Here is a 16,341-nt window from a genome sequence, read left to right as displayed (position 1 = left end):
GGGGCACTGTTAATCAGTACCCTGATGATCGGTGCCGATCCCTCCTCTGACAACTGCCGGTTCTCGGCAGTACTTTCCGCACGCTGTGACAACGTGCGGAAAGTGCAGCCGATAACCAGCAATTGCATTTCCCGGTGATCAGTGTGTCATTGGACAAAGATGATCACATGGTAAAAGGCCGCTGTGATTGGCCTTTTACCATATCACGTAATCAGCTGTGTCCGTAGGACACAGCGATCATGGAGATCGCTGGGCACGTGGCCCCAAGGGCACACAGGAGAGCGTGTTCTGGAAGGATGTCATATGACGTCCTTCCAGAACTGGCCGTCCGCAGAGAAGCAGTCATTCAGCTATCTGCGGTCGGTAAGTGATTAAGTCCCTTTAACCATGGAAGTGACTTATCTGCTGTATGTCCCTCCTGGTGTTCTAGTGTGACCGAGAGGCACAGGAGCAGTTTACAGCCCTGCACCCTGTCAGTACAACGTTCAGCCCCAGCCTGCCTTTTACAGAGTGGTACACTCATTCATCCCTGAATGCATGGGGTCCTAAACACAAGTGTCACTTAGTACAGCATTCAGCCTCAGCCTGCCATAGATTATCAGGCAGCAGGGCTGGACGCACTAAACGTCAGGAGGCACGCACAGCAGCTAGACTTTTCCAATGACAAATGGCCTAACGTGTTAATAAGGCCGTCCATTTAGCCCACAGTGTAGGTTTTGACATGAAAATTAATAAAGCAAGTGTGGTAGTAGTCCAGAAAGTGTGAATTGACGCTTAGGTCAGTTTTGATGAAAGGTCCAAGTCTGTGCCCTGCTATGAAATATTCCTAGGTAAAGTTGCCAATAAATACTTTAGACTCCAGCTTTTGTCAAGTTCTCCATGGCACCTGTGACCGCACAGACTCCTGGGGAAACCCGAGGATCCCAATGTTTAAGTCTGTCTTGGTGCGCTGAAACTCATCGCACTTGAACCTCCCCTGCTCCTGAATGGACAACCAGAAACTGGTATTTGACAGCCAGTCATGATGGCACCCACCACCCCATTCTTTGCAAAAGCGTTGGAACTCCAAATATGGTGAGTTTGGCTATTTTCTGGCATGAACTCAAGTTCCTTGTTTGTGGTTGCTAACCTGTTGAATTGTGTGTGTACTTGGCACAGGTGATCACCTGGCAGCACGACATTCATAGAATCCAACTACACACCTTATAGCCATGAACCACTGATGGTGCCATCATGAAGAGTCCAAACATGTCAAATGGTGGCTGTGCACCACTTACAAAAAAGGGACATTAGTCACCAATTAAAGTGACTTTCAGGGGCCACTGGGGACTCCTGACAAAGTTGCACTCTGGTGACTATCCCTTTTTGCATATTAAGTTTTGCTGGTGGCCAACTTATTTGTAACATCTTTCGTCTTTCATGGCAGACCTATCTGTGACAATAGAAGTGGTAAAGAACGATCATCACAACCTTTCTAAAATGTTCAATTTTTGCTTCCCTTTGGTGCCTAGTCATTGGACCACTGCCTTCTGGCTTTGATCATGAGGCCTTTAAATGCAAGGGACTGTTATAGGAGACTGTTGTTACAGCTGTCTTTGGTATAGTTGAATGGTAGTTTGGAAGGGGTAGGTATCTCTCTTTATTGCAGGCATGGTGTTACTCAGGTGGGCAGTACCCATATAATGACTGTTCCTGGGAATGGAGTTTTTATCCAGGCGTGTATAAGGGATCCCTGCTATCTAATTTTAGTCTTTAGTAATCTCCTGTGAGCCAGTTTGTTGTGTAATTCTGTAATTATCTTGCCTATTCACTGGCAGGTATGTAACTCAGTGATGTGGTGCTGGAGGCTAAACATGAGCGGCTGTAAAGCTTTGGCTTGAAGTTACCACGACACAAGTGGGTAAGGCTGTTTTCAGCAATATTCTGCTTCTCTTCCCAAAGACATGGCAATAAACCAGTCCTTGGGATTATCCTTTGTTCTTGGATTTTGAACAGTCGGGACGGTTGGAGTATTGTGTAAGGCTTGTCTGCAGAACTGAACAAATCCAGGACCCAAGCAGCCAGTTATTTTTTTATTTTTTTCCACTTTGCTCACTACACCGTGGAGCTGCAGACAAAATGTTTGGATAGAGTGGAAGAGCAATACCATTTTTCGGGCCTTTTCTTGTCTGCAAGCCTGTTTGGAGATTTTGCTGTACTCAAAGTTTGAAGAAATTGGTGGATTGGTTGTCTCCAGCATGAAGTCTGTGCTGGAAAGATATCCCATCACTTCCTGTTCTGACAAATTTCCCAGTAGGAACACAAATGGCAATAAAATCTGACAAAGGGTATATAATCCAAGCTCTATCAAAAACAAAACTTTTGCGGTGGCCGTTAAACTTCAGAGTTGTCTTTAACCCCTTCCTGCCATCACCTCCCAGCCATTTAAGAGGTTCTAAATGCTGGGAGGCGGAGGTGAGCATTCCGATTGGCAGCCACAGTGATCACATGATCGGAAAGCTCTGAATCGCAAGAATGCTTAGGTTCTGTTGGTTGCTGTGCAGGGGGTGAGCTCTTCAGCACAGGAAAATGTTTAAGAAAGGATGGATATATGCAGCGTGTTAGGCCACCTGCATGTATGCATACCTTTGGCCGGAAAAGGTTAAAAAGGAAGAAAAAAAATTTTGTATAGGACATTTCATTCCGACTACCAATGTTCAAACCTTTTTTTTTTTTTTTTTTTTTTTTTTTTTTTTTTTTCTGGTGCATCCTCTGTCTTCTAGGGCAGCCTTTCTCAACCAGGATGCCTTGAGGTTTCTTCAGGGGTGCCTTGGCAAAATGTCTTAAAATTGCCCAAAACCTGTATACAAGCCAGCGGGTGGAACAAGCCTGCCTTTTAGTTACACAAAGCCACGGGTTTTCGTTGTGCACCATTACAACCTTCTAACTGCCGGTGTCCTGACAACCAATGACATCAGTTGATGAGGAGGATGACTGTCGCCTGCACAGCATCCTAGTTTGACCCTCCCGTCCCTCTCCATCAGTCTTTGGGGTCACATTAGCTCAGCGATGGAGAAAAACTGAGGGAGAGGAGAAACACTGGAATACTAGTCGGTACCAGTGTGCAAAAGTGTATTTGCTTTGGAAGAATAAATCGCCTCTAATGTTGGGTGTCCTACATGTGTGGATGTTGCTGCATTATATAAAACTATTAGAATAGTTTTTTACATTTTAGAATGGGGTGCCCTTTTAAAATTATGGACAGTCTTGAGGCACCCCATTTTAGAATGGGGTGCCTCGGGACTGTCCATAATTTTAAAGGGTGCCTTGACTGAAAAAAGGTTGAGAAACACTGGTATAAACAACCAATTTTACTTAATGAAACTGATTTACTCAGTGAGTATTGTTGCGATTTGCCACAACTAATGGTACAGATGGGCTGTGATTGGCCCTGTCTGTATCCATGGGATCACTGACCTTTTTTTAAAGGGTGCCTTGACTGAAAAAAGGTTGAGAAACACTGCTCTAGGGTACTGTTTCGTCAATCTTCTGGTTGGGGAGCATGCACTCACAACATTCATCCCAGTCACATGACCAAATATATTGCACAAGCATGCATAGCCTGGCATTTCTAAAATTGGACTGTACGGATATTGGCTGTGCTGAAACGCACAGCCAGCCCCAGAGGACACCACAAAGAAGACATGCCTCTTCTCCTCTAATGGAGATGATTGACAGCAGACTTCTTTAAAGCAGCAGCAGAGGCAGGTCTACTGTGGTGTTCTCTCAGGACATTCGTTGAGGGAGGAGGAGGAACCAGAGGCAGAGGGCATCTTTGTGGTGTTCCCTCAAGATAACATTGGAGAAAGAGGAGAGGCAGATCTTCTGTGTGTTTTTCTCTCAGGCTGCCTATGTGTACCTGCAAAGGCAGTATCTTCATGCTAGCTTGTCATGATGCTGGGAGTGTGCAGAAAAGGGAAGCCCCATAGGGCCCAGCCAGCCTAGTACCAGAAAAAGGGAAAGCTTTATAAAGGGACCGCGTATAACTGCAAGAAAGGCAACATTTCAAAATTGTAGTGGTGGACTATGTTTTAAGAATTACAATAGATATCCAGACTTGTATCAAAGTAATACTGTGCACACAATTATTAGGCAAGTTGTGTTTTTGAGGATTAATTTCATTGAACATCGACAGTGCTCTCAGTCAATCCAAAATGTTAAACCTCAAACCTGAATGTTTTTAAGAAAGTAAAAGTGAGGTTTTGGCTTTCTAAGGAGAATATCTATGTGTAGACAATTGAGCAACTATTGGTGTGGAGAATTATTATGCAGCTAAATAAACGACAAATTTCCCATCTCACTTGTTTATTATTCTAACAGATTAAAACACACATTTCTGACATTAATAGAAAAAAAAAGTGACCAATATAACCAACCTTCTTTTCAATAAGTTATAAGCCTTCCATTCATGGAGTCTGTTTCTTGATGTGTTGACTATCAACTTTTTGTGCAGCAGCAACCACAGCCTTCCAGACACTGTTCAGAGAGGTGTACTGTTTTCCTTCACCATAAATCTCCCGTTTTTAAGAAGGGCCCACAAGTTCTCAATAGGGTTTAGGTCAGGTGAGGAAGGGGACCATGTCATTATTTCGTCTTTAAGGCTTTTATTGGCTAGCCACATGATGCGATGGAGCATTGTCCTGCGTACATATCATGGTTTTCTTGAAAGATGCAGACTTTTACTTGTACCACTGCTTGAATAAAATGTCTTCTAAAAACTAGCAGTAGGTTTGGGGGGGTTGATTTTGATTCAATCTTCAACCTGAAAAGGTCCAACTGGCCCATCTTTAATACCAACCCATACCAGTACCCCACCTCCACCTTGCTGACTTCTGAATCGAAGTGGAGCATTGTGCCTGTTACTGATCCGGCCACAGGCCCATCCATCTGTCCATCGAGTCTCTCATCTCATCAGTTCATAAAACCTTTTAGATATTTCTTGGCCCAGTCTTGATGTTTCAACAACTTGTGTTGGAGGATAATGGGTTCCTGGTAGCTTCATGTTTTTGATTCTTAAATATTTGGCAGTTTATTTGCATCTTTTTTTGTTTTTTTTCCTCTCAACACGTTTCTTGCGATTATGTTGACAATTTGCAACAAAACACTTGATGGTTCTGTGATCACGCCCCAATATCTTAGCAATTTCAAGAGTGCTGCATCCCTGAAAGACTTTACATTTTTTATTTTTTTTTTTCAGAGTCAGTTAAATTTTCTTTGACCAGTTTTGCTTGAGGAAAAGAAGCTGCCTAATAATTATGCACACCTTGATAGGTGTTGATCTCCTTAGGCCACACCCTCCCTCATTACACAAATTCACATCACCTGGTATGCTGAAATCCAATAAAAGTTCAAGTTTACACAGCTTGGAGTTGGACAATATGCATAAAATTGATTTGGTGAAAATACTGCTTGCCTAATTGTGCGCACAGTGTATTTGTCAACTAGCATTAGGATTAAAGTTGCCTTTTGCCCAAATAACCCAGAATTGACACTTCATAGTGTTGTAGGCACCTACTGGTGCGCATGCCTGTTTTCTGAGTTGTTGCGTTCTCATAATTCCAGAAAAATGAGGCACACTTACATAAATTCTCTCCTAAGTTGTTCTCTGCTACAGTGATAATCTGAAGTCCTTGGGTGTTTTTTTTTTGTTTTGTTTTGTTTTGTTTTTGTGTTTTTTTTTTTTTTTTTTTTTTTTTATCCCTCTCCTGTCCAGTGCGTTTTGTGGAGATCAATACTCTCCCCCTTCAGTATTTTATGGAGAATTGAAGAGCAGGGAGTGCTGTGGTCCCAACACACTTCCTGTACAAGGCTGACCATGCTGCATGTTGTATAGGTACAGTGGGTAAGCATTTTCACCACCAGAAAGGGTGTTTACTGGACAGATTTCCAGTTAAACATAATGGGGAAGTCTGAAAAAAAGAACACTAATGCAGCCACTACATCTAAGGACTGGGAAGCTACAGTATTTTTGTTCTGGAGGTTAGATGCATACAACAAAAATTGCAACTGTTTATACCTAAGGGTACCCTAAAGCGTTTCCTAGAGCAGTGGTCTCCAAAGTACAGCCCACAGGACAGATGTGGTCCTTTTGACCCTTGGGGCACTATTCCTTCCACTAGAACCAATGATGGTTTACCATTCCTTCCATTGCTGTAAATGTTGAAACACTACCACAAACTATGGGACCATATTCCTCTGATAACCACAATGGAACGACATTCCTCCACTGATACAGCGATGGTTTGCAATTCTTCATTCTGATCAAATGTTGGAACACTTTCTCCCACTGACACCAGCAAAGCGGGCACGCTTCCTGCCTCTGACACCAGTGAGGAACTATTCCTCCCATTGACAAACGCTGGGGCGTGATTTCTCCTCCTACTAAACACAAACCTTTTCTGACACTGGGGTGTTTTCTGTTCCCACTGGCCAGTCTTGTCCTCCAAATCTAAAGAATGGTAACTGGTCCTTTTGTTTTGGATTTGGAGACCTCTGTCCTAGAGCATTGATCTGTATTGTGTTAGAAGTGCAGTTTTCATCAACTAGAGAACATATGAGGCGTTATAAAATTTAAATTTCTTTATCAGACACAGGGATCAATTCTTGGACTATGGGTTATGCCGCTACTTGCAGGTGGACACTGGCAAGATGTTTGCTGGGCCTTCACCTTGTGTCCTCATATAACTGCCCACTCTGTGGCTGAGGCCACCTACAGACAACACAAATTAGGCATGCCTCCATTCAGGGATGTTACAGCAAGAGGGCCCTATGTTTAATGTGCACCCTTTTTCTAGTCTGTTTTTTTGCTTGTATCACAATGAAGTGTCCAGGGACACAGTACAATACAGGTCTTGAATGGTTTGGAATTCTGCTTAGACGTAATGTTCTCTCTTCACAGGAGACAATGGAAAAGTAACCACAGTAGTGGCCACGCCAGGCCAGGGTCCAGACCGTCCGCAGGAAGTGTCCTATACAGACATCAAAGTCATCGGCAATGGTTCATTTGGCGTGGTTTATCAAGCAAGACTTGTGGATTGTGGAGAGATGGTGGCGATTAAGAAAGTCTTGCAAGACAAGAGATTTAAGGTTAGGATCAAGCTGGCAAATTTTAAAAAATGGTTAATCTGCATCAAGACTGAGTCTTTTCTGTCAATGCTTGGGCTTTATGACTTGCATTCACTTTTTTTTTCTCTCCCTCTATTGTACAGAATCGTGAACTGCAGATCATGCGTAGATTGGATCACTGTAACATTGTGCGTCTGAGATATTTCTTCTACTCCAGCGGAGAGAAGGTCAGGCTCGCCTCCACCCACCTTATTTCCTCTCCATACTTGCACTTTACCAATTTTACTAAAATGCTTTCTGCTGTACCAAAAGGATCTGTCTGATCAGGCTTATTTTAGTTCCTTTTTATTCCCTTTTTTAAAGTGTTCAGTGTCTTTTTTTTATCTTATCCTTCTCTAGAGTCTTTCACGCTTCTGAACTATTGTAAAAGAAAAGACAATGTTCAAATTACAGTAACTCATAGAAGCTGTTCATCTCTTGGTTTATCAAACGCCAATGATTGCCTTGAGTTACTGATCCCTACTGTCTTATCCAGTAAACGCGTTTGTGTTTTAATGAAAAATTGTGTAGTATTACTGAATGTATTAGAATTCATGTGTTCTCCTCTTTTAGAAGGATGAAGTTTATCTGAACTTAGTCCTGGACTTTGTCCCAGAAACAGTCTATCGTGTTGCTCGGCACTTTGCAAAAGCCAAATCCACGCTGCCGTCCCTATATGTGAAGGTGAGTTAGGACAGAAACATGTTTGTAACGGGAGGAAGCTTGGTGGTGATTGTGGGCCTTCTGAGGATGATTGTTTCTCTCGTCCCCTCCCAGGTCTACATGTACCAGCTATTCCGTAGTCTGGCCTATATCCATTCTCAAGGTGTCTGCCATAGAGATATCAAACCACAGAACTTACTGGTTGATCCGGATACAGCAGTGCTGAAACTCTGTGACTTTGGCAGGTAAGCCTAAATTATTCATCCCTTTTTGTAAGCAATTTACATCTAGTAAGGGGTGGCTTTCTGTGTTTTCTAGTACCCATTGTGCTCGTGGAAGAACTGTAAAATACCATTTAATTGAACTTTGCCATGGCAAACAAGTTAACTAATAAAACATGGCACAGCTCACTCCTTTATTTCCTTAAAGTGGGACTGCACTGCATTTGAGCACCACTAACCAAAAATGCTATTTAACTGTTAACAGGGATGTTGGATTCCTATTGCCTGGGACATGTAGTCCTGGGCGGGTAGTTCTTTTCTACATTTAGCCCTGCTGCGGGCAAACAGCGGGCTCACCTGTCAGGTGGGAGTATTCGGAGGCAACGCTGCCGCCGATTGCTTGCACACAGTGCCAGCCTTCTCACCTATGAGATGAAGAAAAAAAGTTGAAAAAAAAAAAAACCCCTTCCTCACCTTCTGAAGACTGCTGGGGTGTATGACATGATTTGCCTACGCATGGGAACCAAGAAGTAACTGAAGACCTTAGAAAAAAAAAATGTAAAGCAAGTAAATGATATACTTTCCTATCCCTTTAGTAATGCTAGCAGCATAAGGATTAAAAATAGTCCATGTTGATGGTGAAGTTCTGCTTTAATGTGTCTCAACCCGTTGAGTTACTTTAGTACCTGTAGATAGCTGGCTGTTTGACCCTGCTGCCTGGCAGTTAGGATGTCCTGACACCTTGGTGGTGCTACAAGCCATGTGATTTGTTTGTATTGGCTCAGCAGTCCTGTTTCATATTTTGCTAAATTTCTGCTTTTACCATTGGTGTTGGATGCATAGACCATTCTTCAGGGCAACCAGTAGAGCAGCCTTGGTAGTCTCCATTTTTGTTCTAACAAGTTTTAATTTGATTTTTCTATTTATAGTAAATTGGAAAATTCCTATTTGTTGCAGGTTCAGGATTGCACACTGGCAAATAAAAATAACTATAGGTCAGCACAGAGTACAAGTTACCCTGCTATAAGCATGCCTCAGTTTTTTGTGTTTTTTTTTTTTTTGTTTTTTTGCTAGTGTCGTAGAATGATTGATTTCCTTTCTTCAGCTTGGCTGTTGTAAAGATGGACGTGTTGTGTTTTTTGTTTTTTTTTTAAATTAAAAAGGTGAGGGGTGGCCGCTAGGGGAGAGGGAGGCTTGTAAGTACACTCCCATGCACTCTCCAGCACACCGATTTGCCTTTCAGCCTTCGTTGCCCTAAGCCTTCTCGGATGTGGCCATTAAAGTGGTAGTAAACTCCCTTTTTGTTTTGTACCTATAAGTAAACCTATAATCGTGTGCCATCCATTGAGAGCTGTGCCATGGCTGTGACTCCCAAGCACATGCACAGGAGTGACGTCATCAGGGTTTGACCAAATGGCCCAAGCCCACAAACCTGGCAGGAAAACCCTGTATGAAGATAATTTCCTGCCAGCGATGACAGTGCGGTGCTGGAGGGATCCGTTTCTTGGCATAGTGTTATAATGTGCTAGTATGCGGTGCATACTAACACATTTTGACATGAGCCTGCTGGGGGACCATTTTGTTACCCGCCTTTCGGCCCCTGTACATGCACAGCTAAATTGTAAATATTCGGCAATGGGCAGGTGTAAGAATGTCTTGGCCTGGCCAATGAAGGAGGCTGGTGATCAATAACCAGAAGGTGCTAACGGGAATCTGTGGGATGTCACATCGCTGGACTGAAGGCGGGTATGATTTCTCTATAAGCAGACATACTAATTGCACTGAGAGGATTATGAAATAAATTGATGCAACATTAAAAACCTTCTTGGGTTTTATACACAAAACGACTGCTTAAGTTCAGCATTGTTACTGTGTTTTTAGGTGCAGTTAAAGATTTTTTTTATCACTCGGGAATACTTTTGTTTTTTTCAATTTTCACAGTGCAAAACAGTTAGTGAGGGGGGAGCCGAATGTGTCGTATATCTGCTCCCGCTACTATAGAGCACCGGAACTTATATTTGGAGCCACAGACTACACTGCAAACATTGGTGAGTTGGTGCCACATGAAGCCTGATCCTGGTGTCCAGGAATGTTACCTACCTGATTTTCTTTGACATACCTGTGATTATTTATAGTGGCACTCTTTTTTTTTTTTTTTTTTTTTTTTTTTTTTTTTTTTTTTTCAGACATATGGTCAGCAGGTTGTGTTCTGGCAGAGCTGCTCTTGGGTCAGCCCATTTTCCCTGGAGACAGTGGTGTGGACCAGTTGGTAGAGATCATAAAGGTCAGTGATCAGAAAATGGCTGCAGTGTTTATTTGTAACATGTTAATTGTAGTATTTATAGCGTTTACTGAAGGAGTGTATTAGATGGTCAGGTGAATTCTTGATGCCCTGGGCTCACAGGAAGTGGGTTGAATGACATTTGGCAGCATTCAGCTAGGAGGAGCAGCAGCTGCTGAATCTGTGAGTCTGCAGAGGAACGCCAAAGATCAGCTGAATAATAACAGCAAAAGCTGCTTTTTAGTTTGATATAGACCCTGGTCAGCTGATGAGGGGAGGGTGGTGGTAATGGTTCAGCAGGGACGGTTAGCCTAATAGGAGGCAAATATTACTGGACTTCCTGTCATGGACATAAAACATGGATGAATGGTACATTGTGTGTATTTAATGATTTTTCTCTTAAATTGTCAGTTATCAGATCTTCAGAAACTGACTTCTCTTCTAATCCAGGGCCATGGCTTTTTAGAAAGTGGTTCAATCCCACATAAGACCTTTGTTTCTGTTGCTTAGCTGTTTGCCTTCTGTTGATGCACCGGAGACCAACCTATGCTCTGTGCGCTGCAGATATTTTCAGGCTGTTTTGTGGCACTAGTTGATAACTAGGAGGTTGGCCTGTTCTTGCACACAGGCAATTGGGAGATGCCTTTTCATGGCAATTTAAGTTTTGAAGAGCCTGGTTATTCAGCGTATAAAAAAGCATGTGAAATGGAGCTTACATAGGGTTTGACTCAATAAAGGAGCAGTGGTGAGTCAGGGAAAGTGTGGATCAGTATTCTCTTCATTCAAGAGTCTGTCATTTTTTGCCTTTTTAGTAGATAGTGACAGTCTAACAATTTTTCCATTGGTATATTCTAAAGCTCTTGGAAGCAGCCATGCTGTTCTGTACACTTGGTCATTTAGGGTGGTAGTAAACCGCCAAAAAAAAAAAAAAATAATCTCCCTGCATCACATACTAGCACAGTATGAAAGACCTAACCTGAAAACGAAGCCCTCCCAGCAGAGCGCTGTCACAGCTCCCTGAGGCTTCCATCTTCACCCAGTCTTCCTTCTGGGTTTCGCATGCTGAGGCCATCTGGCCGAGCTGTGATGTCACTACTGCACATGCACGTAGGAGTTTCAGCCGTGGCATGGCCGTCCATTGAGAGTGCAGTGCGCATGCTCCGGTGACATCACTGCCGCTTCTACAGTAAATATCTTACACGGTGCACGTTTAGGAGATTTACAGTACCTCAAGGGAAGTCTTATTAAAGGCTTACCTGTAGGTAAAAGATACAAAAGTGGTTTTATTTGCACTTTAAAGCTCCACTCAATATGAAAAATGTTATCCTTGCAGTAGGGGCCCTGCACACAGCAAAAGAAAGGCCAACTCCAAGAACTGAACAAGGTCTACCCTTGGCAGTGACACCCCTCCCCCCTCCTGGTGCTGCAAGGGTAAAATGCTTGTTAAGCCTAAGGGGTAGAGCAAGATGCTGTATTTCCTGTTTGGATTCCCCACCCTTGCACTGTCTCCTCCCCAAAGCTATAATCTCTTGGCGCCATCACATACAGTGTAGGACTATTAACCTTGCATTGTACATGGAGGGGGTGTGACTGCAGCTGTAAATTGCTTAGAGCTGGCTTTAGGGGGACCGGTCACACAGGAGCCTGCTGGGGAAATATTTTGGCTCCTTACAACCCCTATGGGCCCCCTGAAATGCAAGGGTATTTTTTTTGTTCCCTGAGTTGGCCTTTAAATTCTTACGTGTAGGGGTAATGCTAGCCTTGGTCCTTGCCCTGGCAGACTTCCTCTGTGCTGTGCAATTGGTCACCCCCAAAGCCTTCAAGGATGTCATGAAATACAATACAGGACTAATAGTCCTGCATTGTACAGGTGGACAGTGAGTGACCCACCACAGCCTTGGGCCTCAAAGAACAGCGCCATGTATGAAATGAGTCGCGTAATTCATCTTATTCCTCTACCACTAGATCTCAAGCATGTAACCCTTGCAGTAAGGATGGAAGCCCACTGCAAAGGTAGTGTCCAGAATTAAACAACTCAGAAGATCAGCTTTGAATTGGTGAATTGTGGTCATATATGGGCAGATTGGTCATGAGACACCTTCATAGAAGTCCAGAATTAATGGAAACCTGATTTTAGTATGAGAATTAACAGGTTTTTTTTTTTCCCCCCTTTTATTTCCCTTCTCCAGGTTTTAGGAACTCCCACCAGGGAACAAATACGCGAGATGAATCCAAATTACACAGAATTCAAATTTCCACAAATAAAAGCACATCCCTGGACAAAGGTAAATGCAAACAAATATATTGCATCCCAAGTAAAATGTCAACTATAGTTACACATAACCTTTTTATAAGAGATTTCAAGATATCCACCTCCTTTACCATGTGTATAAGCAATGGAAAACTTTCATCAAAGTAGAAATCCAGGTTTGATTTCGCTTTTGCGATTTCCATTACAGAACAATGCAGCCGCTATGTGTGAAGTGATGGACTGTAGCAGCATTAACCTCTGTGTTCTGGCAGCAGTATGGGCCACTTCCGGTCTGCTGCCAGAAAGAGTTGGGCTGAGTGCTTCTCTGCCATTCAGGAGAAGCCTTGTAGTTTAATCAGTAAATTCAAGACTTCCTCTGATTGGCTGAGGTGGAAATCATGATGTCGATCACCTGCTCTCCATCTTAGCGAATAGGAGGAAGCCTTGTATTACACTAATTCAGTGTGTACTTGTTAAAATGGTACTGGAGTTCCCATTTATTTAATCCTTTCATGGGGTGTTTTTTTTTTTTTTTTTTCTTCTTCCAGGTCTTTAAGCCCCGTACCTCTCCTGAAGCCATCACGTTGTGCAGCCGGCTTTTGGAGTACACCCCAGACACCCGCCTCTCCCCACTACAGGCCTGTGCACACTCCTTCTTTGATGAGCTTCGCGACCCCAACACACGCCTACCCAGCGGCAGGGAATTGCCTCCCATGTTCAATTTCAGTTCTGTAGGTAAGATTGAAGGTTCTCCAAGAGCCTGCTGTGCAATTCTGTCCACCAATAATACGGCAGTGCAAGTAAATCTGTGTTTTACTACAAGCCAACCAAAATGCGCTTAGAGCTACATGCATGGATTGGTTGAACCTGTATGCCTGCAAAGACAGACGGCAAAGGGTGATTAAGTTGTCTTGGTTGATTTGATTGCATTTTGTTAGACCACTAGTGTGACTTCATACTGCCTCATTGCCAACACTGAAAACCTGACAACTCCAGCTACCAAAATCCTCCCTGAGGGATGATTTTAATTTCTGTAGTAATATTAAATGTATGAAGATGGTGCAAAGCTTATCATATTTTTCTTTTTTATCTACAGAACTATCAATTCAGCCCACACTGAACTCCATCCTCATACCCCCTCATGCACAATCACAGTTACATCACGGTAAGTGGCTCTGTGGTAACAGTTGATTTAGCTGTAGGGGTTTCACAGAAATATACCAGGAGAAAAATGCATAGGAAGTCTTCGTCTTTGAATGTTTTTTATATTTACCACTAGCACACAGCAGGTTGACAATGAAAACCAACAAAACCACCCAGCCTTTTATACTACAATACTGAGGTGATTGTAGCTGATTGTGATCCCTTCTAACATTCTGCTTAAAATTTGTGATTTGTAATAGTACTGTTTGGACTTTGAAGAAGGGGACCCCGAAAGCTTGTCCTCAAAATTGTATGTTAGTGCAAATAAAAGTATCACGGACAGTACTCAATTGTATACTACAATACTGAAAATGGACATGAGTTTTGACCTGTGTAGAAGTATGTTTTTGAATACACTGGTATCTGAACCATTGAGAATTATCATGCTCGCAGAGATCATTTCTGTCTCCATTTCCCATCTGCAGAGGAGGTCTACAAGCAATAGACCTAATGGTTAGGTTTTTAATAACGTCAGCACTTTTGTTTAATACAAAAAAAGGCAAAACCGTTTTATAAATGACTACACTTTGGAAGCAATAAGCTGAAAGTGGTTTAAACCATTAGTTTCTCTAAGCTTTTCCGCTTTTGAGGATGGAACAGTGGCAGTCTTGGGACATGAAGGCCGCCTCATTTTATGACACTGGTTCTGTGAGGTTCCTAGGGGTTTCCAGTTTCAGTGAAAATATGACTTAAGTCCAGGATAATCCAAAATACAACCTGGGATTTCCCAACCCAGGATACAAAGCCACTAAAATCTTGGCATGAGGTTGTTCTCTCATGCATTGGCTTGCATATAGGAGTTGCTTGCATGTTTTTCTGGGACTAAATTCTCTAGAAATCTGCCTGCCTGCATGCCAAAGGGAGAGGCAGTGTGCTCTGGAGACTGCATTCCGCACTCCCAGGGGTTTGATATCAAAGGCGACTTGCTGCTAGTGAACCCCATGTGGTGCAGGAAGGTGGTCGGGGCTGTTCAGTGGCACTTAACTCTTCTGTACTGCCTGGAAATGACATGGCCACTCTGCCCACGCAGGGCAGTGAGACTAGATGTGCAGATTTAGTCACCTTTTGTATGGATCTCCTGGTCCGCAGGATAAACTGTTTTTGGAAAAGTAAACTAGGTTAAAAAAAAAAATGGATAACTTTACTTGGTGCATTTTAGACCACAAATCTAGTAGGGAAAGAATGACTGTTTGGAGTTTTACTTTAATCATCTCCTGGATAAACTATTCACAATAGAACTACAGCAAATCTTTTTTGATAAAAGCAGGCTTTGATGTCCATGTGCCAGTTGGGGGAGGCTGGTCTTGTACACAGCCATAACAGCCTGACAAGTTTCATGCCCTACCCCTCTCTGTCCAAAAAGTCTTGTTCTCTACTTGTATGCACTTGCATGACATTAACTTAAAGTGTAATAATCATTTTTTGTCCTGACCAAATCAAACCCACCTTGTCCCCTCCACAGATGCATGCTTGGGGGGAGGGGGTGACACAACAGGGTGCACTCTCCTTGTGCATTACCGTGATATAAAATGCTTTATTATAAAATAATTAACAAGTACATATTCACAAATTACCTTTCAAACCGATACAGAGCCAAATATCAGTCCCAGGCAACGGGGGTCCTTTGGAACAGGTTACCAGTAGAAATATTTGATGCATTTCAGGAGATGCGCTCCCTTCCTCAGAGCTGAGGAAGGGAGAGTGTCTCCTGAAACACAAAAGCTATTTCTACCGGTAACCTGTTCCAAAGGACCCCCGTTGCCTGTGACTGATATATTTGGTTCCGTATCAGTTTTAATGGTCATTTTGTGAATATGCATTTGTTATTTTATAATAAAAGCATTTGATACCATGGTAATGCACGAGGAGAGTGCGCCCTGTTATGTTTTTACTTGTCGGTGTTAAGATTTCTCTATCTTCAGAGGGCTGCACCTCATCGAGGGACCGTTGCTGTGAGATACTGTGGATCATGAAGATTTGAACAGTAGTGGTCTTTGATTTCGATACAGATGCATGCTTGCCTTGGTCGGTGGCCTCCTGTCCAAGAGCATTATAGCCCGATAGATATCTGTGTGGTCATTTCCCTTTGTTTTCAGCCTCAGGACATCACCTTATAGAGGTCTATGCATAGGCACAGCCGGGACAGTGAGACTTGGTGTTGGATATAAACCACCCTCTGAGGCTGTGGGTGCCAGAGTGTTTTAAGTATATATCTGTGAAGGGGAGGCAGTGGTTTTGGTCTGGTCAGGGGAAAAAAGAAATGTAAGTGCGCGTTATTTAATTTTTTTCTTCGTGACCTCCAAATCTCAGTATAACTGCTGGCATGCTGTTTCCACAGTAATGACAGTTGCATTACATTGTAGCTGCCTTACCAGTAAGCTGTCTCTTGGCTATACATTTCATTCTGCTGCTTCTTTTGCAGATAGGGGCTCATGCATGCTGGGTGTTTAGCCCTGCATCTGAAATCCTGACCTCCCTTTTTTTTTTTTTTTTTGCTTTTTGCTTTGGGTGAAAGGCACAGGCGCACTGTCCAGCCCCACTGCCAGCAGCCTATAAAATTCTGAGATGAGGAAAGCTAC

General features: G+C 42.9%; 1 protein-coding gene across 2 annotated transcripts in view; it reads left to right on the top strand.

The window, feature by feature from the left end:
- Positions 1-16,341, top strand: part of GSK3A (glycogen synthase kinase 3 alpha) — a 33,680-nt gene that overhangs the window by 9,163 nt on the left and 8,176 nt on the right. For both annotated transcript variants that reach the window (XM_089687359.1, XM_089687360.1), the window contains exons 2-10: positions 6,938-7,125; positions 7,248-7,331; positions 7,717-7,827; positions 7,921-8,051; positions 9,969-10,075; positions 10,214-10,311; positions 12,498-12,593; positions 13,108-13,294; positions 13,656-13,724. In XM_089687359.1, the coding sequence (XP_089543485.1) occupies positions 6,938-7,125; positions 7,248-7,331; positions 7,717-7,827; positions 7,921-8,051; positions 9,969-10,075; positions 10,214-10,311; positions 12,498-12,593; positions 13,108-13,294; positions 13,656-13,724 (1,071 nt within the window). The remainder of the gene's footprint in view (positions 1-6,937; positions 7,126-7,247; positions 7,332-7,716; positions 7,828-7,920; positions 8,052-9,968; positions 10,076-10,213; positions 10,312-12,497; positions 12,594-13,107; positions 13,295-13,655; positions 13,725-16,341) is intronic.

This window comes from Staurois parvus, unplaced genomic scaffold (genome assembly GCF_062004578.1).
Source record: "Staurois parvus isolate SC_StPar_1 unplaced genomic scaffold, SC_StPar_1.0 ptg000423l, whole genome shotgun sequence".
Classification (NCBI taxonomy): Eukaryota; Metazoa; Chordata; class Amphibia; order Anura; family Ranidae; genus Staurois; species Staurois parvus.
Note: the sequence above shows the minus strand (reverse complement) of the source record. Positions and strands in the feature narration are given on the sequence as shown.